At 40.2% G+C, this 26161-nt stretch overlaps 1 protein-coding gene across 4 annotated transcripts in view; it reads right to left on the bottom strand.

The window, feature by feature from the left end:
- Positions 1 to 22956, bottom strand: part of RFWD3 (ring finger and WD repeat domain 3) — a 42491-nt gene extending 19535 nt beyond the window's left edge. For 2 of the 4 annotated variants that reach the window (XM_082369819.1, XM_082369822.1), the window contains exons 1-6: positions 22824 to 22956; positions 18946 to 19516; positions 14082 to 14278; positions 4302 to 4399; positions 917 to 1111; positions 726 to 817 (exon numbers count right to left, since the gene is read on the bottom strand). In XM_082369819.1, coding sequence (XP_082225945.1) covers positions 726 to 817; positions 917 to 1111; positions 4302 to 4399; positions 14082 to 14278; positions 18946 to 19514 — 1151 coding nt within the window. In that variant the 5' untranslated portion in view covers positions 19515 to 19516; positions 22824 to 22956. Of the gene's footprint in view, positions 1 to 725; positions 818 to 916; positions 1112 to 4301; positions 4400 to 14081; positions 14279 to 18945; positions 19517 to 22818 lie in introns of all 4 variants that reach the window. The other 2 variants (XM_082369821.1, XM_082369820.1) reach the window with 2 other exon arrangements.
- Between the last annotated feature and the right edge of the window lie 3205 nt (positions 22957 to 26161).

Below are 26161 nucleotides of genomic sequence, written 5' to 3'. Positions count from 1 at the left end.
TTCAGTGTTCACAGTATTTAGGAGCAGAGGCAGGCAGTAAATGTAATCCCTAGGGAAGAATCTGGACAGGCTACAAAAAATCCAGGCTATCTTTCTGATTGGGTCTGCTTCCCAGCCTAGGTGTGAGGTATTACTGTATGGCTAAAGGTTTCTCTATGACTTTTTTTTTTAAAATTAATTTATTAATTTATTATTTATTTTTGGTTGCACTGGGTCAGTTGCTGTGCGCGGGCTTTCTCTAGTTGCAGTGAGCAGGGGCTACTCTTCCTTGCGGCGCGCGGGCTTCTCATTGCGGTGGCTTCTCCTGTTGCGGAGCACGGGCTCTAGGCACGCGGGCTTCAGTAGTTGTGGCTCGCGGGCTCTAGAGCGCAGGTTCAGTAGTTGTGGCTCATGGGCCCAGTTGCTCCATGGCATGTGGGATCTTCCCAGACCAGGGCTCGAACCCGTGTCCCCCGCACTGGCAGGCGGGTTCCTAACCACTGTGCCACCAGGGAAGCCCCAGATCATCATTTTTAATGCTATATGGAGAGCAAACCATGCTTCAGATGATCAGACATGTATCATAAATCACAGTGTTAGACAGATTGCCAACGATCCCCAGAGATCCCCAGTCACGGCCCAAGGAAAGCCTCAGAACCACATTAAGAGTGACTCATACCTTTTTCAGAGGTGCATACAAAGAACCAAAAGGGAATATTCCAGCTAGGCAGACTCTTGCCACCTACCTTTTCATGAGCTCCTGTTCACTAGCGTCCAAAGCTCTCAGGGTTCGGGCATAAAGGACAACGATGTCACTGTGCTTGGCTTTCTTGTTGCACTAAGGAGCCCAATGGGACACAATAAGTGTGGTTCTAGGAATCCTCCTGACTTAACATGTTGACTGTGCACATGCACAGTTCTTAACTATGGTCTTTACCTGAGGACATTTTCGTGCCTGTCCTTTGAGCCACTTAGAAATGCACTTATACCCAAAGAGGTGCCCACAGCGCAATGCCGAGAGCCGGTGATCCCCAGCATTGGTCCACTGTTCCAAACATATTGTGCAAGTGTCCACTTCTTCCTCATCCACAGAAGCAGAAGCTAGAAGAGGATTAGACTTCTGGGGAGACTGCTAGGTGGAAACCAGAATACATTCAAATTAGAGAAAATGCAAAATCAGTCTTGAAGAAGATGTGAAACTCTATCAAATTAACAAAAAATCACACAAAAATGATACAAATGCAATTGAAAATGCCAAAGAAAAACCCCAACACCCATGAATCACTTCCCATTCTTTCCAGAATGCAATCTGGTCAAAGGTAATATAAGCCATGAAAATATTATTACCCTTTGAGCTTATAAAATTCTTGATTTTCTTTCATTCAAATGACAAAAAGGAGCTATATTTATGAAGATATTAAAACAAAACAAAACTAGAAGTGACCCAGTTAAATAACAACAGGGAATATTAAATTTGTTATACATTCGAAATTAGGTCCATAATCAATTCAAGTAGCTATAAAATACCTAGCTTATGTGAATAAAGAAAAAAAAATACCAGGAAAAAAACAAAGGATATAAACAACTCACACAAAAATACAAATGGTCAGTAAGTGTTCACTTATAATTAAAGAAATGAAAATTCAAGTAAGAGACCACATTTTTACTTTTTCATCTATTAGATGGCATAAATTGATGTCTGATGACACCAAGCACTGAGGGTGAGGGAGAAATGGGCATGCTTACATACTGTTGCTGCAAGTAGAAACTGGCACAAATTTTCCAGAGGGCAACTTGGCATTATCTATCAAAACTAAAAATACATACATCTTTCCTTTGATATACCAATCTCTCTGCTAGAAATATATCCCATGAATATAATCACAAATATTTGCCAAGACAATAGTAGAAAGATGCTCAGTGCAGCATGATCTCATTAGGAAGCAACAGCAACAACAAAGAAAGAAAGAAAAAGGGAACAACCATAGTGTACATGGCAAGGGAAGAGTTAACTAAAAATGTATTCCTATGTAAAAACACTGTGCAGCTATTACTGCCAATAAGAATGAGATTCAACTTTATGGACTGACACTAAAAGGCTCTCCAAAATGCAGTAAGTTGGGGGAAAAGGAACCAGTCTCAGAACAGGATATTATATAATCCCTCTTGTGTGAATTTTAAAATAGAACATTTAAATGAATTCAGTAAAGTTGAAGGATACAAAATTCATCTACGGAAATCTGTTGCATTTCTACACACTAAAAATGAACTATCAGAAAGAGAAATTAAGAAAATAATCCCATTTGTGAACTACATCAAAGAGAACAAAATACCTAGAAATAAATCTAGCTGAATAGGTAAAAGACCTGTACTCTGAAAACTATAAGACACTGATGAAAGAAATTGAAGACAACACAAACAAATGGAAAGATATACTATGCTCAAGGATTGGAATAATTAACACTGTTAAAATAATCATACCCCTGCCAGGCAATCTATAGATTCAATGCAATCCCTGTCAAAATATGAATAACATTTTTCACAGAACTAGAATAATTCTAAAATTTGTATGGAAACACAAAACTCCAAATAGCCAAAGCAATCTCAAGAAAGAAGAACAAAGTTGGAAATATTACACTCCCTGATTTCAAACTATACTACAAAACTACAGTAATCAAAACAGCATGGTACTATCACATAAGCAGACATATAGATCAATGGAACAGAACAGAGAGCCCAGAAATAAACCCACACTTATATGGGCAATTAATTTACGACAAAAGAGGCAAGAATAGACAATGGGGAAAAGACAGCCTCTTCAATAAATGGTGTTGGGAAATCTGGACAGCTACGTGCAAAAAAATCAAACTGGACTACTTTCTCACATCATATACAAAAGTAACCTCAAAATGGACTAAAGATTTAAATATAAGACCTGAAATCATAAAACTTCTAGAAGAACACATAGGCAGTAGGCTCTTTGACATCGGTCCTAGCAGTTGTTTTTTGAATATGTCTCCTCAGGCAAGGGAAGCAAGCAAAAATAAACAAACAGTACTACATCAAACTAAAGCTTTTGCACAGCAAAGGAAACTATCAACAAAATGAACAGGCAGCCTACTGAATTGGAGAAGACATTAACAAAAGATACATCTGATAAGAGGTTAATATCCAAAATAAACAAAGAGCTCATACAACTCAACAGCAAGAAAACAACCTGATTAAAAATGGGCAAAAGACATGAACAGACATTTTCCCAAAGAAACAGCCAACAGACACATAAAAAAAGATGCTCAGCATCACTAATTATCAGGGAAATGCAAATTAAAACCACAAAGAGATACCACCTTATACCTGTCAGAATGGCTATCATCAAAAAGACAACAAATAACAAGCATTGGCAAGGATGTGGAGAAAAGGGAACACTCATGCACTGTTGGTGGGAATGTAAATTGGTGCACCCACTATAGGAAACAGTATGGAGTGTGGACAAATACCATATGATCTCACTTACATGTGGAATCTGAAAAATAAAACAAAACAAAAAAACTCAGACTAACAGACACAGAGAACAAATGGGTGAGTGCCAGAGGGAAGGGGAGTGGGGTATGGCAAAATAGGTGAAGGGGATTAAGAGGTACTAACCTCCAGTTATAAAATAATAAACCATGGGGAGGTAATATATAGCATGAAAAATGTGGTCAGTAATATTGTAATAACTTTGTATGGGGACAGATGGTTACTAAACTTATTGTGGTGATCACTTCATAATGTATGCAAATGTCAAGTCACTTTGCAGTACATTTGAAACTAACAGAATACTGTACATCAACTATATTTCAATAAATAAAGAAAAAACATTTATACACATAAGTAAATTTATATGAGAGTAACTTTTCTAGAGAGAATAAATAAAAACAGAAACTTGCAAAAAGTGGATCAATGATGTTTTGGAACTGGCAGGGTCCACAGTTGGTATAAATAAGTCTCAGATTAAGGACAGTGATATTTGTAATTTTTAAAAATAAAAACTGTTTATCTCATAGCAATCTTTCTGCCAGACAGTTCATAAACTGCATTCATATCTACTACTTTAACTGATACTTAACCTTGTTAGGTGGACAGGACAAGTTCTCCTCACATCTTCCCCTACCCCATGTTTTTAAACCTAAGGGGAGGCAGTCACACAAATAATGAGTAACTTGTATAGGATCTACACCTGGACCCCTTGCCTACAAAGTCTGTGGGCTTTCCACTTTAATCTGCAGCTGCCTTTTTAAATGTAAATCGAAACCTCTCATTTAAAAGGATGTTCATATTACCTGTTTGGGGAGAGTCTCTCCTCCACCGATACATGTAACTTCTTGCTCTGTTGACATATCTCTTAGTTGCTCTGCCAAGTCGTTACCTCCTAGTTGCTCTGCCAAGTCGTTTCCAGAAATGATGGGATATGTAAAAGAAGATATAAGTCAGGTATGAGGCTAGCAGGAGAGCCTGACTCACCACAGCTTTCCGTTTCTAATTGATACTGTTGCTGTAAAAGGAATGACAATTTCCCCAAGTAGCATCAATGAATCCTTTTTTTTTTTGGCTGTGCAGCACGTGGGATCTTAGTTTCCTGACCAGGGACTGAACCCACGCCTCCTGCAGTGGAAGCATGGAGTCCCAACCACTGGACTGCCAAGGAAGTCCTAATGAATTCATTTTTAAATGTAGACAGAATAGTAAACTAACCCACAAGTACCCATCACCCATTTCAAAAATAATATTTTGCCAATCTTGTTCCAAATAAGCCCCCATTCCCATTATTTTCTTTCCTAATAACAAACCCTAAAATGTGGTTTCACTTGGAAAAACTTTTGTAGCACTCAATGATAAGGACTTTTTTTTTTACATAAACACTATACCTAACAAAATTAATAATACTATATCTAACAAAGTTAACAATAATCCTTCAATACCATCCCAGACACCCAGTTTGTACTCAGAATTTCCCAGTTGTTGTTGTTGCTTTTTGTGGCCACATAGTGAGGCATGCAGGATCTTCCCCAACCAGGGAACGAACCCATGCCCCTCGTAGAGTCTTAACCACTGGACCACCAGGGAAGTCCCTCCCAATTGCTTTAAAGTTGCTCTTTACAATAGATTTATTCCAATCAGGATCCAAACAAGGTCTCCAAACAGTGAGCTTGGATTGTTATGTCTCTTAAGTCTTTTTCATTTATAACAATTCTCCTTCACTTATTTCTATCCCCTCCTTGTCACTGATTTGTTGAGGGAGATTTGATCATTTGTCTTATGAAATGTCCTACATCCTGGATTTGGCTGATTGCTTCCTGTGGTATTCCTTACTTACTGCTCCACTGCCTGCCTTTCCTATAAACTGGCCGTTAGACCTAGATGTTTTTGTAGATTCAATTCTGTTTTTTGGAAAGAGGAAGGGCAGCAAGAAACTTAGGTTTTGTGCTTCTGACAGCAGTACACCAGGAGGCTCATACTGGGTTCAGGTGATGTCAGTCTGACCCCTAGACTATCTGGTTCCTCAACAACCTTTCACAGCTTCCATTAATGGTCAAGATAGTAATCTTAACTTTTAGTCATTTTTCTTTTTGAGGCTCAAATTGTTCCATCGTAGGCCAGAGAGAATCCCTTCAAATTGGCTCTTTTAAAGAAAAAATCTTTTATTGAAATGTAATATGCATACAGAAAAGTGTACCATAAATATTTTTACTGAATTTTCACAAACTGAACTATAAACCAGAACATCACCAACGACCCTAAGAGTGCCCCTTATACCCTTATGTCCTTTTATCTTGGGTGACAGGCAGGGAGGTGACCTTGCCCCCAAAAGTAACTACTTTACTAAATTTTAACACCATCTACTGGTTTTGCCTGTTTTTGTATATAAATGGCATCTGAGTTACCCACTTTCTGCTACTTTTGTTTGAAATTCTTTGCAAAATTTTTCCATACTAATGTGTGGAGTTGTAGTTCATTTTCACTTCTGTACAGTGTTTTACTGCGTAAATATATAACATTTATTTATCCATTCTACTGCTAACGGGTTTGTGGATAGTTTTCAGTTTTTTCCTATTACAAACAGTGTTATTACATTCTTGTACATGTCGTTCATGAACACATGTACTCATTTCCTTGACTATATACCTAAAAGTGAAATTGTTGAGCCACTGGTTCTATATATATATATAGTGAGTTTATAACAATACTAGCAAAATGTTTGTACCAATTTACGTTTTGATGTAAAAGAGGATATCAAAATCATAAAATGTGGGGGAGAAGAGTAAGAAAATGTAGATTTTTAAAAAAAAATTTCCTAAAATGTATTTGAGCCCATATGACTACCAGTCTAAGGCAAGCAGATATAGGAAAGGGTTACTACACTTGAAAAACAGGGTAACCACAAATTAAAAACATACACAAAAACCAAAAAGAAGAGAACATAAGTATAATACAAAAGATAATCAGGGGGAAGGGATAAATTGGGAGACTGGGATTGACAAATACACACTACTATATATAAAATAGACAACTGATAAGAACCTATTGTATAGCACAGGGAACTCTACTCAATACTCTCTAATGACCTATATGGGAACAGAATCTAAAAAAGAGTGGATGTATGTATATGTATAACTGATTCACTTTGCTGTACAGCAGAAACTAACACAACATTGTAAATCAACTATACTCCAATAAAAATTAATAATAATAAAAAGAATCAAACCACAAAAGGAAAAACAAAAAGAAAAAAAGGGACAAAGAAGAAATATAAAATCAATGGGAAAACAAGGTTTAAAATGGCAATAAATATGTATCTATCAATAATTACCTTAAGGACTTCCCTGGTGGTGCAGTAGTTAAGAATCCGCCTGCCAACGCAGGGGACAGGGGTTTGATACCTGGTCTAGGATGATCCCACATGCCACAGAGCAACTAAGCCCATGTGCTGCAACTACTGAAGCCTGCGCGTCTAGAGCCCATGCTCCACAACAAGAGAAGCCACTGCAAGGAGAAGCCTGCGCACAGCAATGAAGAATAGCCCCCACTCGCTGCAACTAGAGAAAGCCCGTGCACAGCAATGAAGACCCAACAGAGCCAAAAAAAAATAAATAAAGATAAATTTTTTAAATTTTAAAAATTGAGAAAATAATAAACTGTAACATTAAAAAATAAATAAATGGTACATTTCTTAAAAAAAAAAAAAATTACTTTAAATGTCAATGGACTAAATGCTCCAATCAAAAGACACAGAGTGGCAGACTGGATTAAAAAAAACAAGAGCCTACAATATGCTGCCTACAAGAGACCCACTTTAGGGCAAAGCACACATACAGATTGATCATGCTAACGGAAATGATAAGAAAGTGGGGGTCGCAATACTCATATCAGACAAAATGGACTTTGAGAAAAAGGCCATAAGGAAAGATACAGGACACTATCTAATGATAAAAAGGATCAATACAAGAAGAGGATTTTAACTCGTCAACATATATGCACCTAATATAGAAGCATCAAAATACATAAAACACAATTAACAGACATAAAGGGAGAGACTGACAGGAATACAATAATAGTAGGAGACTTTAACACCCCACTCACGTCAATGGACAGATCTTCTAGACTGAAAATCAATACAGCAAACAGAGATCCTAAATGATACAACAGAACTGTTAGACTTAATTGATATTTTTAGAAATTATCTCAAGCATCTTTTGTGACCATGACAGCATGAAACTAGAAATCAACCACAGAAAAAGAAATGAGAAAAAAACGATTACATGGAAACTAAACAACATGCTACTAAACAACCAATGGGTCAACAATGAAATCAAACAGGAAATTAAAAAATACCTTGAGACAAATGACAATGAAAACACAACCATACAAAATCTATGGGATGCAGCAAAAGCAGGTCTTACAGGGAAGTTCAAGCAATACATGCCTTCCTCAAAAAACAAGAACATGAAGAGATATGGGAATATATGTATATGTATAACTGATTTACTTTGTTATAAAGCAGAAACTAACACACCATTGTAAAGCAATTATAGTCCAATAAAGATGTTAAGAAAAAATAAATAAATAATGCCAGATCAAAAGCAACACTATGTACCAGAGGCCATGTTACTGTGTTCTAGTAAAGATGGTAAATGTAGCACAGCAAAAAAAAAAAAAGAACACGTTTTTTGTCATAAACATGTCTGTTTATGACAAACTCACAGACAATATAATACTCGATGGTGAAAAGCTGAAAGCCTTCCTGCTAAAATCTGGAACAAGACAAGGATGCCCACTCTCACCACTTCTATTCAACATAGTACTGGAAGTCCTAGCCACAGCAATCAGACAAGAAAAAGAAATAAAAGGTATCCAAATTGGAAGGGAAGAGGTAAAACTGTCATTATATGCAGATAATATGATACTATGTATATAAAATCTTAAGGATTCCACACAAAAACTACTAGAACTGATAAACGAATTCAGCAAAGTAGCAGGATACAAGATTAACATACAGAAATCGGTTGCATTTCTTTACACTAACAATGAAGTATCAGAAAGGGGATGTAAAAATACAATACCTTTTAAAAATCACACCCGCAAGGGACTTCCCTGGCAGTCCAATGGTTAAGACTCCGCACTTCCACTGCATGGGACATGAGTTCAATCCCTGGTTGGGGAACTAAGATCCCGCATGCTGTGCGGCCAAAAAGAAGAAAGAAAAAAATCACACCCCCCAAAATAAAATATTTAGAAATAAACCTGACTAAGGAGGAGAAAGACTTATTCACTGAGAAATATAAAACATTAATAAAGGAAACTGAAGATGATTCAAAGAAATGGAAAGATATCCCATACTCTTGGACTGGAAGAATTAATATTGCTAAAATGGCCATACTACCCAAAGCAACCTACAGATTTAATGCAATCCTTATCAAATTACCCATGACATTTTTCACAGCACTAGAACAAATAATCCTAAAATTTATATGGAACCATAAAAGACCCAGAACTGCCAAAGCAATCCTGAAGAAAAAGAACGAAGCAGGAGGCATAACCCTCCCAGACTTCAGACAATACCACAAAGCTACAGTAATCCAAACAGCATGGTACTGGCACAAAAACAGACATATGGATCAATGGAACAGAAAATAGAGCCCAGAAATAAACCCACCCACCTACAGTCAATTAATCTTCAACAAAGGAGGCAAGAATATACAATGGGAAAAAGACAGTCTCTTTTGCAAGTGGTGTTGGGAAAGTTGGACAGCCATACGTAAATAAATGAAGTTAGAACACACCCTCTCGCCATACACTAAAATAAATTCAAAATGGCTCAAAGAATTAAACAGAAAACATGACACCATAAAACTCCTAAGAAGAGATCATAGGCAAAACAAATCATACCAATGTTTTCTTAGGTCAGTCTCCCAAAGCAATAGAAATAAAAACAAAAATAAATAAATGGGACCTAATCAAACTTACAAGCTTCTGCACAGCAAAGGAAACCATAAGCAAAATGAAAAGACAACCTACAGAATGGGAGAAAATATTTGCAAAAGATGCGACCAACGTGGGCTTAATTTCCAAAATATACAAACAGCTCATACAACTCAACAACAAAAAAACAACCCAATCAAAAAATGGGCAGAAGAGGGACCTCCCTGGTGGCGCAGTGGTTAAGGATCTGCCTACCAATGCAGGGGACATGGGTTCAATCCCTGGTCTGGGAGGATCCCACATGCCATGGAGCAACTAAGCCCATGTGCCACAACTACTGGCCCACGTGCCACAACTACTGAAGCCCACACGCTTAGAGCCCATTCTCAGCAATGAGAAGCCCACGCACCGCAACTAGAGAAAGCCCACGTGCAGCAACAAAGACCCAACACAGCCAAAAATAAATAAATAAATAAATATCCTATGATAAACCATAATGGAAAAGAATATATAAAAAAAATACATATATATATGTATAACTGAATCTCTTTGCTGTACAGCAGAAATTAACACAACATTGTAAATCAACTATACTTCAATAAAAAAATAAATAAAGTGAACCTCTTATAAGCAGCATTAAAAAAAAAAAAAAATTTACACTCCCACCAGTACTGTGTGAGAGGTCTGGTTGCTTTATATCCTTCCCAATACTTGATATTGTCAATCTTTTAAATTTTAGCTGTTGCGGTGGGTGCATATCAGTTACCACACTGTGGTTTTAATCTGTATTTCCCTGATGACTAATCAAGTCTCTGTATATATTTATTGGCCATTTAGCTATCTTGTTTTGGAAGTATCTTTGCAAATCTTCGGCCCATTTTTCTATAAGGTTGTAGAAGTTACTTATGTATTCTAGATATAAGCCCTTTTCTGGATATATGTATTATGAATGTTCTCTCTAGTCAGTGGGTTGCCATTTCACTCTTTTAATGACGTCTTTTGATTAAGAGAAGTTCTAAATTAAAATTCACCTGTTTTGTCACTGATTTGTTGGAGAAATCTGGTCATTGGTCCTGTGAAATGTCCTACATCCTAGATTTGACCAACTACTTCCTCAAGGTATTTTTAAACTTATTTACAGAGTTGTAAAACCATTACCACAATCCAATTTTAAAACATTTCTATCACCCCCAAAATATCCATCACACCAATTTAGAATCATTCCCCATTTGTACCAGCAGCCCTTACGCAACCACTAATCTACTTTGTCTCTATAGATTTGTCTTTTCTGGACATTTTACATAAGTGGAAACAAAGTATCTATGCTGGCTTACTGTCATAATTTTTTTTTAAATTTTATGTAATTTTCTTTTATTTCTTCTATATTTTGAAGTACTCCTTACTCCTAGATTTTATCACTCATGTATTCCTCTAATACTAAACGGTTTCATTTTCCACACTAGATCTCTGACCTCTTATATCCTGGTTTACAGTATGAGGAACGAATCCAAATTTATTTTCCAGTTGTTTTCTTTTTTTTAAAAGAGTAACACTTTGCTTAAAAAAATTTTATTTATTTATTTATTTACTTATAGCTGTGTTGGGTCTTCGTTTCTGTGCGAGGGCTTTCTCTAGTTGCGGCGAGTGGGGGCCACTCTTCAGCGTGGTGCGCGGGCCTCTCACTGTCGCGGCCTCTCTTGTTGTGGAGCACAAGCTCCAAATGCGCAGGCTCAGTAGTTGTGGCTCACGGGCCTAGTTGCTCCGCGGCACATGGGATCTTCCCAGACCAGGGCTCGAACCCGTGTCCCCTGCATTGGCAGGCAGATTCTCAACCACTGCACCACCAGGGAAGCCCAGCTATCCAGTTTTAACAATAATATTAATTATAAGTCTATTTTTTCCCCACTGATATGAGATATTCCCTTTACAACATATTAGATTTTCAGATATGTATAGGCCTTTTCCTAGATGTTCCATTTGTAGAATGTCTTACATTTTAGATTTGAATGACTGCATTTTTGAGTTATCGCTCACCTTGTTCCTTTACTTCCTTCCTGTAAACTGCCTAAACTGTTTATTATATCTAGAATCTCAAGGTCATTCAGGGTTTTTATGGGGGGCAACAGTACTTGCTAGGTGGTGTGGACATTTTCTTTAAATTAATTAATTTATTAATTTATTTATTTTTGGCTGTGTTGGGTCTTTGTCGCTGCACACGGGCTTTCTCTAGTTGTGGAGAGCGGGGGCTACCCTTCGTTGTGATGCGTGGGCTTCTCATTGCGGTGGCTTCTCTTGTTGCGGAGCACGGGCTCTAGGTGTGTGGGCTTCAGTAGTTGTGGCACACGGGCTCTAGAGCGCAGGCTCAGTAGTTGTGGCGCACAGGCTTAGTTGCTCTGCAGCATGTGGGATCTTCCCGGACCAGGGATTGAACCTGTGTACCCTGCATTGGCAGGTGGATTGTTAACCACTGTGCCACCAGGGAAGCCCTGGACATTTCTGATTGCAGCACATCAAGAGGCACATATAATGGTTTCACTTTCTGAAATGCTAAGATTGATAAATGGGTTCCGGTGGTGTCAGCCTGGTCCCTCTATTAAAAAGACTCCCACCAACCTTCCAACCTAATGGTTTTAAGAGTCACTGATGATCTTTGACTAGATACATCAATTCATTAGGAGTCACAAAATGATAATTTTTTCCCCCTATCATTCATGCTACAATTACTAGCTGGAATTTTTCTATTAAAAAGAACTTCCTTAGGGGGTGCATGGAAGGGAAGAATAGGCAGAGCATAGAGAATCTTTAGGGCACTGAAAATACTGTATATGATATTATAATGATGGATGTATGTCATTATACATTTGTCCAAACTTATAGAATGTGCAATACCAACAGTAAACCCTAAGGTAAACCAAACACTTTGAGTGATTACAGTGTGTAACTAATGCACCATTCTGGTGAATGATGCCAATAATGGGGAGGCAATGCATGTATGTGTGGGGGAGGGAGGGGGGCAGGTGTATAAGGGAGATCTCTCTACCTTCCTTTCAGTTTTGTTGTGAACCATAAACTACTCTAAAAAAAAAAGTGTTAAAAACAAACACTTAAAAGACCTTCTCCATCAACTATTTGGTTTCCTGAATACAGTTCATATAGGAAAGGCAGGATAAATGCTTAATCCTTTATTCAACAGTTTTCAGAGCAATGAGTTAGGACTCTAATAACTTATGATGGTAATAAGTAAGGTTTTTTTTTTTAAAAAGTGCACAATTATGAATTTATAGATTCGCACAGATTTGATGTATTTCAATCTGTAATCTAAGAATACATTCATTATTCTTTTTAATGTTCAAACTGTCCCAACTTAGGCCAGTAGGATCTCTTTCAAGGTTGTGCCTGTGCCTACTGACCTAACTCTGTAAGACTCAGACGGCTTCCTTGCTTTCCAGCACAATAAAATGCCCTAGGCCCATCTTGTATACTTCCTATCACAGACCTGGAAAGCCATTTCTCCAAGCCTTGGTTCCCTTTAGTGTGAGAAGACCACACTGTAGGGTATCAGATAGGTTTTTTGTTTTTTGGGTAAAGATTTAATTTTATTTATTTTTGGCTGCATTGGGTCTTTGTTGCTCTGCATGGGCTTTCTCTAGTTGTGGCGACTGGGGACTACTCTTCATTGTGGTGCGCAGGCTTCTCCTTGTGGTGGCTTTCCTTGTTGCGGAGCACAGGCTCTAGCGTGTGGGCTTCAGTAGTTGTGGCTCGTGGGCTTAGTTGCTCCACAGTATGTGGGATTCTCCCAGACCAGGGATCGAACCCGTGTCCCCTGCATTGGCAGGCAGATTCTTTTTTTTTTTTTTTTTTTTTTTTTTATAAATTTATTTATTTTTGGCTGTGTTGGGTCTTCGTTGCTGCGCGTGGGCTTTCTCTAGTTGCAACGAGTGGGGGCTACTCTTCATTGCGGTATGCGGGCTTCTCATCGCCGTGGCTTCTCTTATTGCGGAGCATGGGCTCTAGGCTCGCGGGCTTCAGTAGTTGTAGCACGCGGGCTCAGTAGTTGTGGCTCACGGGCTCTAGAGCACAGGCTCAGTAGTTGTGGCACACGGGCTTAGTTGCTCTGCGGCATGTGGGATCTTCCCGGACCAGGGCTTGAACCCATGTCCCCTGCGTTGGCAGGCGGATTCTTATCCACTGTGCCACCAGGGAAGTCCCCAGAGAGTATTTTAATACAAGCATATGCTTAAGGGTCTCTGCCCATCTACTGTTAAATAAAGTTCCACTTGCACAACACGTAACATTACACTAGGACTTAAAAAGTACCGGACTAGACAGGGTGCTGAATTTATGAAGCTTTTCTTTTAAATAATCTACTTCCTTCTCAATTGTCTAAGAAAACGAAAGGGAATGTAAAATGCCATTATAAAGTGACCAACTCAATGGGTCACAAATCACATTAAATTGCAAGCCAGATCAAATCCTCTCTATATAGTTATGGCCAGTGAAAGCTCTGTACTATAAAGCATTAATCTATGACATCTGGGGTGAAAAGGGAAAGTATCAAAACACAAGTCTAGAGTTTCTAGCCTTCTGGAGTCTAAGCTTTCTGGATGTTGACCTTGTGAATCAAATCTGGATAAAACACTCACCTTCTAAAACAACAGCTCCAGGTTCCTCTGCCTGGACAACTCCCTCTTCATACTCTGTGGAGCTGTCACTGTCAGAACTACCTGATACCTGCAAGTCTTCAGAAACAGGATTCCTAGTCTCTGAATCATAAGAGGTGGCTGGCGAATAAGGCTGCGTCCTGCTCACTTGAAAGTAAGCATCCAACGGTGTTCTCAACCTATATATGCAGAAAGACAACAAAATTCTTGTACAACATACCATCATCACAAGAATAATCCACAGTATTTTGGAGGTAAATCCTAGTCATTTTAACGCATCACCAGGCCATTAAATGCTGCCTTTGAACGCTGAAGTAGGAATAGAGATTCAGGCAGGTGCTGACTGGACTAGACATGCTCTTTCAACTCAAGTATTCCATTAGCCCACACTGAAGCCTGACCCCTCTGCTAAAAGCTAATCCTACTTTACTGGCATTTCTTTTGTCAATACCTTTTAAAGACATGACTCATTAATATAAAGGAAGAAAGGGAGGGAGGGAGGGAGGGCTGACTCAGCAATTTGTCTGCTGATATTAGGGGTTTGAAAAGAGAGTGGGCAAGACAAAAAAGGGCCCTATTGATCAAATATGGCCTCATGGGATTCTGCTGCTGCAGCTACTAAGACCAAGGTCTTCTGAAGGTATGAAGCCTGGCTATGGTCATCATTGTCTCACCTCTTATTTTAAGCCACTTTTCAAGTCAAAAATGTCAAAGAAGGACAAAAGTTCTCTCTTTTGCCTGCTCAAACCTGCTGTTGAGCTCTCTAGTGATTTTTTTCCATTTACTGTGTCAACTCCAGTATTTCTATTTTGTACAGTTTATAACTTCAGTCTCTTTATTGATATTGTCTATTTTGTTGTTTTATACTTTGCTTTAGTTCTTTGAATATATTTAAATAGCAGATTTAAAGTTGGTCTAGTAAGTCCAACATCTTGGCTTCTTCATGTACAGTTTCTATTTTTTCTTCCTGTGTATTGGTTATACTTTCTTTACATGTCTTATTTTTTCTTGAAAACTGGACGTTTCAAATAATATAATGTGGTAACTCTGGAAATGAGATTTCACCCATTCCCAGGGTTTGTTGTTGTTGCGATTTCTTATAGCTATTACTATTGGTTCAGTGACTTTTCTGAAGTAATTCTATAAAGTTTGCATTCTTTGTTGTGTGTGGCCACTGAAGTTTCTGTTTGGTTAGCTTGGTGTTCAGTTCATGACTAGATAGAGATTTCCTTAAACACTTGGAATCAGTATCTACCTCCCAGTCTTTGCTGAGGGACTTGATGTGTGTGTTGGGACACATCATCAATAATCAGCCAGGCAGGTGACAACTCTGCCTTAGCCTTCATTTCCTGCTTACGCAGAGCCTCAAGGTCAGCCAGAGTTGAGAGCTTAGTGCCCTCCTAGGTCTTTCCTGATTGTGGGCCCAGCTGCACACAGCCCTGGGCATGTATGTGGCCTTCTAGATTCCCAGGAATATGTCAGAACTTTTCAAAACCCCATAGGAAGATCTCATTCTCCACCTTTTCCTTTTAAGCTTTTTGGTTAGTCTAATGTTTGCCCCAATGGTCATCCACTGCCACAGGCAGACCCTGGGGAAAAGGCTTTAGAATTTTCGAACTGGACAAGCCAGGGATTGCCTTTCAAGTGGGATCTTCCAGGAAACCAACAAACAGGTCAAAGAAAGAGAATTCTCTGGGGATGAGGCTTTGAAGGACCTCCAATTCCATTCTACTCTCTCTAGTTGCTTCCAGGCTGCTGCCTTTTCATTGTGATTGCAGGCATTTAGTTTTCAAGACTACTATGGAGGGACTTCATAGTAAGTCCCTCCATAGTAGTGGTTAAGAATCAGCCTTCTAATGCAGGGAGCATGGGTTCGATCCCTGGTCAGGGAACTAAGATCCCACATGCTGTGGGGCAACGAAGCCCGCGTGCCGCAATGAAAGATCCCACATGCTGCAACTAAGACCCAATGCAGCCAAATAAATAAATAAATATTAAAAAAAAAAAAAAGACTACTATGAAGCTGAAGAGAGGGATGGGAATAGGGAATGCCACAAAGCTCACAGTTCTTACTGAGATTCAGCTGGTTTTCTTTATGAATCACTCACTGAATTGCTACAAGTATTTGGTTAATTTCCAGAGTACTGAAAAAGTTGATTTTGATAAATGTTGCCAGTTGTTTCAATGATTTTATGGAGAGAATTTTCTGAGGTCCTTACTCTGCCGTTTTCACTGATGTCACTCAGGTTTCCTTTTCAAAAAAAATGCTAACCAAGTTTACAAACTTATTTTATGAACTGTGCATGAACAGCAGCTATAGCTACTCATGAGAATAAGAATATAAGAACAGTATTTCCTAAGAACATTTTAACCAAATGAAATACATAATAAAGTTAGGCTATTACATGCATATCAATAGCATTCTGCATAGAAACCAGTAAAAAATTAAGTGATTGACTATTTTTTAAAAAATCACTCATCAATATTGCTTTTACATAGCAAACTAGGCATTTCCAAGGTCAGGTGGGGACATATAAAAGAGAAACTATGAAAAGCAACTGGGAGGCAGTGCTAGGAGTACAGTCTTGGAACCCAAGAAATTCTCCTTTTTTCCTGCACTTATCATCTCTGCATTAAATAACAGTATAGTAAGTTCTTGCCCCTTGCTTACCCTCTGTAGTCCTAGGTTCCATAAGCTCCAAGAGAAAAGGTACCCTGATCTGTCCTGTTCACCAATGTATCTCCAAGGCAAAAGTTCAGTCCCACATAGTGGAGTGTTACAAGTATTTGATGAATAAGTGATGATGCTGGCTGTCAGAATCAAGCAGCCTCAAACAAAGAAACAGGAAAGGAGTTTGTGACCTTGGCTGAGAAGTAGTTGGGAAAAATATCCCACTATGCAGGTTTCCCCAATTTTGGCTTCTTGGTGGAGTCTGAGGCAAAAGCTGCTCACCTTGGCCCAGGCTCTCAGCACCTGGCCCAGGAATGGTCTGTCAGGTGAGTAATGCCAAACACCATAATGAGAAATTCACCTCAAGAAATTCAGAAGGTATAAGCAATGAGTCCTGGAAAAGCTCAGACTTTTATGTGAATTTAGTGTGGAATTTGTTTACAACACAATTTAAAGGAAAAAAATTTTAACGCCACATTTATCTGGCTCCAGAATCCATGTTCTCTCCACTGAACTGCATAATCCCTTGCCTTTAAGGTTTATTCTCTTTGTGGAGACAAACATATGACCGTCAGTCAAATAGCTTAACTGACATCATTTAACATCTAAATTCTGTAGCTCAGTCCCTGAGCAGAGATTCTACACACATCAAGCTATTTTCTGATTAGAGTCTGGCTTCTGTGTGGCAGCATCCCCTAGGAGAATCATGCTGACCATGCCAACAAGAGAATTTGGTCTCTGTGGTGTTTCTGATTTTCTCTGTAAATTGGCATCTGGTTTATAAGTGTCACTGTCCTGTGAACTGGTTAACACAAAAGTCCCCAACCAAGAGCAATCTCCACTCCCGCCTGCTCATGAGTGGATGAACAACCAAGTGTGAGGACTACTGCAAGAGGCCTCTTGACAGTTCTTGGGGACATCACTCTCAACTCTCAGCTCCCTTACTTCAACAGGGTCCCCAAATTGCACTACAAGGTACCTTCACCTATGACACAAATGTATGAAATCCTACTTTGCTTTCAAAATCCGAGTAAACGGCATCTTAAAATAACAGAGTAGCATGCATTTGCAACTCTTGTCAACACAGAACTGGGCACCTCTCACCCCTGATGGATCACATCCAGCAGTGACCAGGCATTACAGAGACTGAAGCCATAGTAATAGCAGGCCCTGATACAGTAATCAGCAGGATCCATGGAAAAGGATGCTGAAATCCAGAATCAGAAGGTAGAGTCCAGTTCCAGAGTTATCCCAGTCAAAACACAAATCACCCCATCATCTTCCTCATTTGTAAAACATAAGTAATAGATGGCCCAGCTACCACTTTTTATTGTCACCTCATTATTTTCAGTGTTAGAAAAAACAAATAGGTCTGACTGAAGCCAGCTCTAACCTCCTCTGTGCTGTCACTATGAGACCCTGAACAAACCACTCTCTCAGGGTCCAAGTTTCCTTCATATTTAAAATGAAAAGGTTGAATTCAATCTCTTTCAACATTATGAAGGTACTTAGAAGCCCAAATGTGAAACAAAGTATTTCAAAAAAAGCTGGAGGAAGTTAAAAAACGGGTAAGGCATAGACAATTGTTATTCTTCTTAATAACTCTGTCACAAAGACTTGACAGCTAAGCCCTTCAAGAGGCAAATTCAAACCAAAACCTATGGAAGAAAATTATTTTTAACTCTACAACACAGTATCAGGTGAGGAGAGCTAGAATGTTTCTCACTTAGTCAGATAAGCTCTAAATTAATTCACACTCTACTTTTCACAAGGCTTCTCTAAATCCAGCCTGCCCATCTTCTGAAATCTACTGCACCACTAAGTGGAGAACAATGAAATTGGGCGAGTGGAGTAGCCTTGAAAGTTAAATATTTTTTTAATGTACAAGAGACAAATGATCTAAAGAAAAGCCAGCCTCTACAGAAGACGCTGCCAACAAACTACCACCGAGTTTTCAAAACATATCAGTGTAACTTATCCCCTCCATTACTTTGTGAAATAAATAAGGCAAGCACTTTTATTTTCATCTGACTTATGAGGTAATGGGGGTTCAGAAAGGTCACCTGACTTGCCAAGTCACAATGCCAATTCTTGGCAGCACTGGGGCTATGATCAGGGCCTAAGGTTCACAATTCCCAATCTGGCACTAATCCTACTGTTTATACATATATTTACCTGGCATTGTTTGTCCTGTGAGACCCTCCAGCTCTTGCCCTCTGTGAAGCAGAACTCCTCCTCCTCCTGGTTCTCAATGGCCCCACCCTGTGTTCCAAAGTTGGTCTCAGGATTTCCAGCATGCCATGAAGTCTCCGCAGCCCACTGATGAAGCCGTTCGTTGAATCCAATGAAGATACTTGGGCAGTGTGGTTAGCACCAGATTCCTGCCTACGTTCCTCTGAAACTCCTGGATTGATGTTCTCCACAGTCTCTTCTCCTGGGAGCTCCTCTGTCACATCAATGGACACCTGTGGAGCAGGCTGAAGCAGGGGCAGTCCCTCTTGGCTGCTGACCACTTCATCAGGAGAGGGCTGGAGCAGGGGTGGTCCCCCTTGGCTGCTGACCACTGCAGCAGGTGCAGGCTCAAACAGGGGTGGTCCTTCCTGGCTGCTGACCACCTCAGTATGAGAAGGCTGGAGCAGGGGTGGTCCCCCTTGGCCACTGACCACTTCAGGAGGAGCAGGCTGTTGTGCAGCACCATGTTCTAACTGCACCTGAAGATCATATTTCATTGCTTCATGAGCCATCACTGAGAAAACAATATTTGTAAGTATTAGTAAAATATATCAGCTATAAGACATGTTTTATCTAATCATATCTGTTCTTTAATATTTCTGTTTAAGATCATTCTTGGCAAAACTGGGAAACTTAAAGAGATGATTTTGTTCGATTTTTTTTTCCCAAAATAAGTACTTATAACCAGTTTTCCTGTTTGCCCTTTGAAAACATGAAGTCATGTGATCACAGCACTATCCTTTAAAATAGATCTAGGGACTTCCCTGGTGGCACAGTGGTTAAGAATACGCCTGCTAAGGCAGGAGACACAGGTTTGATCCCCGGTCCAGGAAGATCCCACATGCTGCAGAGCAACTAAGCCCATGTGCCACAACTACTGAGTCTGTGCTCTAGAGGCCGCAAGCCACAAGTACTGAAGCCCGTGTGCTGCAACTACTGAAGCCCATGCACTCTAGGGACCACATGCTGCAACTACTGAAGCCTGCGTGCCTAGAGCCTGTGCTCTGCAACAAGAGAAGCCACCATGATGAGAAGCCCGTGCACCGCAACCAAGAGTAGACCCCACTCGCTGCAACTAGAGAAAAGCCCACGCACAGGATAAATAAATAAAAAATTAATTAATTAATTTAAAAAATAGATCGATAAAATAAGAGGACTGAACTACTGAAAGTAGTGGATCCACAAGTACAAGGCAAAGAGAGTATGAGGCACACAAATCAGTTTTTCGGACTGATAACTGGTAGGACTGTGTGCTGTTAAGAAGCAAGCTAATTTCCACTGAGGGGACTGTAAAAACCACGTACCAAAGAAGACAGCATTGTAAGATGGAGATGGAAAGGCTGTGAAAGTAGTTAATCTGTCCCTCAGGCAAACAATCAAAAAACCCCTCCCCCTATGCTGCAGACAACTGGAGATTTGAACCAGACAGACTTAAGACCAGCAGTGAAAACAAAGAGTTAAGTGAAAGTCTACAAACTTTCACAAGTGTGAGACACTTCCAACCCTTCTCCCCGGCTGCACAAATCCAGAACGCAATATTCTGGTTTACATACATTCTCTATGCCTCAAGGCAGGAGATTACAGGATTGTTCCCTAGAGAAAACCAGCTCAAGAGGAAAGATCTATAAATACTGACAGCTCTGACTCTCAAGAAAATGGCTGTCTCTGCCCGTACATCTAACAGTAAAAGTCCATTGGTTGGTAAGGTTCAGTCGTTCATACAGAGCTTCCAATCAGTTTTCTGGGGGTCTCTCCTCAAAATGAACAAATAGCCAAAGAACAACTGACATTCAAGAAAAGCCTCCAACATGAGAAAGAGACCAAAGCAGACAAAGAGAAGAAACTCGGAGAAAAGAAAGGAATACAATGCAAGAAACAGAAATAAGTAAATAAATAAAGAAACAAATCCAAACTTAAAAGAATGCCAAGGAAAAAAAGATTAAATCAGAAAACAAGAAAGAGCTCTTAGAAAAGAAAATTTACAGCCAAAGTAAATGCTTTAATAGAAGGACTGGAAGATAAACCTGAGTAACTCTTTCAGAAAACCAAAGACAGTTAAAAAATAATATTAAAAGCTCAAGCTAGAATACTTGATTAACTTTAGTACAAGAATGAGAGAACGGGCTTCCCTGGTGGCACAGTGGTTGAGAGTCTGCCTGCCAATGCAGGGGACACAGGTTCGAGCCCTGGTCTGGGAAGATCCCACATGCCGCGGAGCAGCTAGGCCCGTGAGCCACAACTACTGAGCCTGCGCGTCTGGAGCCTGTGCTCCGCAACAAGAGAGGCCGCGATAGTGAGAGGCCCGCGCACCGCGATGAAGAGTGCCCCCCACTTGCCACAACTAGAGAAAGCCCTCGCACAGAAACGAAGACCCAACACAGCCATAAAAATAAATAAATAAATAAATTTAAAAAAAAAAAAAAAGAATGAGAGAACTCAAAATGGAGAAGAAAGTGAAACAAAACCTCTGGTCAAGATGTAACCATAAACTCTCTTCTAAGAACCCCAACACGGTAAATTTCCTCAAAAATTATATCAGTTACAGAACAACCTCCATTATTAATTCCAATTTTAGGACACTTATAAAATATGCAAAACCACACTACTATATGGATTTATAGATATAAGATAGTATAAAACAAGCCCAGGCATGAAAAATACCAAATTCAGGAGAGGAAGGGTGCAGAGGTACACATGAGGCTTTGAATACAGAATTTTTTTTTAAGGGAAAAAAAAAAAAAGAATTCTATCAAAAAGTCAAAGCCAAGATTTGCTAGATCTGGGTGGTGAATGCACGGGTCTTTTAAAAATTATTCTGTGCACTTCTCAGCATGGTTAAATATTAAAAAGTGAAATTTCTTCCCATCATATGCCAGATCTGATTAGAGAAAAACCAGTTCTGATAAGACGTGAAAGGCCCAGAGCCGAATCCAAACCTGATTCATCGGTGTACCCTACACAGCAAAAAGTACAGAGCAGATGCTAAATATTTACTTAATTACCCACCATCCACCTAAAAACACAAAACCAACCAAAAATCCCCCAACAACTAAGAACATATTAGCACCCGATATTGACAGAGAGAGACAGGAGAGATACAGAACATGTTCATCCCGGCAGAAAGTTCTCTAACCAGCGTCATCCTGGAGCAAAGCTTCCCAATCAACGTGGGGAAACACAAATCCCTCCAGGCCTGGGGCTGAGCAGCGGTGCGTCGGCTGCAACCCCCGCTCACCCAGGCCGTGAGCAGCCTGGTCCTAGACCTCCCGTAATCTTTCCAAGCTTTGTCACTCAGATTTCAACCAAAGTCCGCTCCAGGCGGGATGATGGCTCCCAGTTAAAAGAATAAGAGGCGCCGGCGGGGAGTCGTGCCGACCTGGGTTCAAATCCCTGCTCTGTCACATCCTACCTCTGGGACCTTAGGAGGTTCCCTATTCGACTTGCTCCTCTGTAAAATGGGGATAATAAAAGTGTTTACGTCACAGTGTTGCTGTGAGGTAAAGTTGGATAGAATAGGTCCTTCGTTCAACTTGAAAGTGATGCAAGTAGAAGGCGCTCCACGGGACGGCAGTTATTTGCAGATGATGAGTCTGAGGCTCGGCTGCCTGGAGAGCAACCCGGGACCTTTGACTCCGGCCCCGCGGCGAAGTCGGCTCCTTCCGGGATCCCCGATGTTCCTGCCTTCCCCGCCCCCACCCTCACCAGCAACCCCGCAGCCCATCTCGTGGGGCGTCCCGGGGCCCCGCGTCCATGGACCCAGCCCGGGAAGTCATCTCGGAGCAGAGGCCCAAGGTCTGGGAAGAGGCAAGCACCCACCTCACCTGAAGCCGGAAGGACGCGGTCAGACTCGCGGGACCGCCGCAGCAACTGCCGTCTCCTCAGGAAACCTCTCGCCGGACTGGCGCCAATACCCACTTCCGGAGCAGCTCAATCCGCCAGCCCGAGTTGCGGGCTCGGCCTGCTCCTATTGGGCAGCAGTCCCAGTCGGCGGCCAATACCCTCTCTTCTTCTTTCTTTGGTCGCCACTGGCTGAAACAGCGGTGCTCTCATTGGCTGATCCTTCGTAAACGGACTAGGCGGGACCACGCTCGAGGAGGCCTCGTACAATTGGTAGAAACCTACGTCCGTCAACTCTCGCCCACAGAGAAAAGCGGAAGAAGGGTTTTACCGCTCTTTATTTGAACTTTGTGGCGGGAGAAAGTCGTAAGGGAAGCATTTCTTGGTCCATTTTGAAAAGATGAAAATATTAAAACTGTGCCTCATGCTATTTCTCCCTAAGTCTTTGGTGAAGGAGATGTCTTTATCCAAAGGCTGGTAGCTAATCCAATAATTTCAAAATGTTGCCCGCAGTATCCCGGCGCCTATAAAGAAGAGTGGGACAATCCTGTTCGTATGTTGTACATCCTCCAGTGGGTTGAAGAGCTCATGCAAAAGAACTTACCTACACGGTCTCTTCAATCCCAAACCACTGCAACAAATTGCCTGCTACTAAACTACCGTCACATCACTTGACAGCAAACATTTTTCAAGCATTTCCCTGAAAGACGAAATCTCACCTTTAGGAGGAAGACCTAAAAATCTGAACCTCAGGCACAGACTGCACACTGCCAAATTTCATTTACTCAGCTTCCAATTCTGAGTGGAACTAGTAGCAGAGGAGAGTGTAAACAACTGAAAGCCATGGATTATCCAAATAATTGACTTTTCAATATTTTCCTCCTCCAAACCTGTCACTAAAGTGAACATTAGCATTTGTACTTTTTTTTTTCCCTTTTCCTGCCCCTAAGGGAGCTTCTACTGAGCTATAGCAAGGTTAATATGAGGAAAAGGAATGTTATTTTTTAAACAAATACATATATTATGGCGTAGAATGAAAAACATTTTGAGTGATTCTCACTGTTATATAAGTAACTGCATGTCCAATGCAGAAAATTTAGACAATACATAGAAGCAAAAAAGAAAAATTGTCTCCAGAGAAGTCATTAGTTACTTTGTTTAAAATCGTCATCTATCTAAATGTGTATATTTACGTATAGATGGAATTGTGTTTTAATCTCAAAATTTATTTTGAATTGCTTTCCTTGTCAATGAATACATAGGCACATCATCAAACACTGAGTGATTCTTTGAAAATTAAAAAAAAATTAATAGGTAATATCACATGGCAAAAAAAATTTGGACAACACAGAGGGCTGCTTAGTGAAAAATAATACAGAATGTTTCTAAAAGGTTCTGAGAGTATATTCATTCATGATCCACCTAATGGCCATGTTTACTAATTAGAAGAGAAAGAGAATAAACACACAAGCCAGAAGGTTATAGTCTTGTCTCCAACTTCCAAAAGTTTTATATAGTTAGAGGAGAAAGGTATTGGCTGTATTTCATTTTAAGGGTGAAATTCCCATTTACAACTTTATGGGTGATTACTGAAACACCAACCTCCCGTTGGCTCATTTGTAAAAAGACTGAAAAAAAAAATGCACTAAGCGCCACTTCATAGAAGAGTTGTTTAGATGGATGTCTTTTATTTTTCCTCCACCAAAAGACATAACTAATGGGTTCCCCTAAACTACATGATAGTAACTACTTTTATGGACCTGAACGTATAATTTAAATTTATTTATTTATTTATTTATTTTTGCCTGTGTTGGGTCTTCGTTTTTTTTTTTTGCGAGGGCTTTCTCCAGTTGTGGCGAGCGTGGGGCCACTCTTCATCGCGGTGCGCGGGCCTCTCATTGTCGCAGCCTCTCCCGTTGCGGAGCACAGGCTCCAGACGCGCAGGCTCAGTAGTTGTGGCTCACGGGCTTAGTCACTCCGCGGCATGTGGGATCTTCCCAGACCAGGGCTCGAACCCGTGTCCCCTGCATTGGCAGGCAGATTCTCAACCACTGCGCCACCAGGGAAGCCCCTGAACGTATAATTTAAATGAAAAATTTGAAATAACTGTCAAGGCTAAAATATGCCAAAGAAAGTTTACACTTGTGGTAAGCCTCATCCCCAGGATCTGGGGAAAGCCATGAATTTCCCTCTACCATTAGCAGTACCTTCATTCATTCATTTTCTAGTTCATTCGGTCAACAAATATTGATACTTTCTTCAACAACTACTTAAATCCTGGCTCTGGTCTATATGGTATGGATATGGTATATAAGACAGAGAGGACTCTTGACCTAATGGAACTTACATTCTACTAAGTGGGGTATAAACCAATAAACAAGAATAAAGTAGGTAATTTCATATAGTAAATATCATATAAGCAGTAAAACAGAGGGACATGAATGGAAAGTGCTTAGGAGAACTTCTTTCAATTGAAGGTTCAAGAAAGGACTCTCTGAGGTGCTGATATTAGAGCTGAGACCTGAAAACCTCAGAGGAAAACTTTGAGAAATGGTGTATAGTCTATAATTGACCATAATAAAAAATAGAGTAAGGTAAGTGCTGTGATGGGCATGGTAGTGCTCCAAATAATGTGACTAGATAGGGCTTCAGGACACCTGGGTCTGCCTCTACTCCCCCAATTATCACTAATATTTTACATGAGGTGCTGCCCGTTTTTGGACCTAATATTTTGCATGACAAAATGAGATAGCTGGACCAAAATGAAGAGTTGTCCCTGTTTGAAGTGCAGCAAATCTAGAAGACCACAAAATGCTGCAGAAGTTCAAAGCAGGATGGGGGGAAAAATGATCTCCTCTGCCAGATATTAACAGACAGAACCATGCTGGTCTGAAGTCCCTCTGCATCAGCTTTTTGGAATGCTATGGGAATTGATATGTGGACAGGTTACTATTGATATGTACTGGGAATTTATTCTCAATGTCACCACCATTCTCCTAACACAGCATGAGATCCCAGGAAGTAGCCTTGTAGGCAGGAGTAGATGCAGGTTTCATGGGCCTGAAGCTTATACAATGTGGAGGAACCTCTTAAAGTATACAAAATTAAAAATATAAAATTACTTCCAGTAAAGGCCAGCTATCTCCTGTTAAGCAAATCCTTTAACAGACAATAACTAAAAGCTCTTGACAAATTTTTTTTTCTTTTTTTTCTTTTGGCCATGCCGTGTGGCATGCAGGATCTTAGTTCCCTGACTTGGGATTGAACCTGCACCCGCTGCAGTGGAAGTGTGGAGTCTTAACCACCGGACTGCCAGGGAAGT

The sequence above is a fragment of the Balaenoptera borealis genome (assembly GCF_965194805.1).
Source record: "Balaenoptera borealis genome assembly, chromosome: 19".
NCBI classification, from domain to species: Eukaryota; Metazoa; Chordata; class Mammalia; order Artiodactyla; family Balaenopteridae; genus Balaenoptera; species Balaenoptera borealis.
The sequence above is the reverse complement of the archived record's forward strand: the minus strand, read 5'-3'. Positions and strand labels throughout refer to the sequence as shown.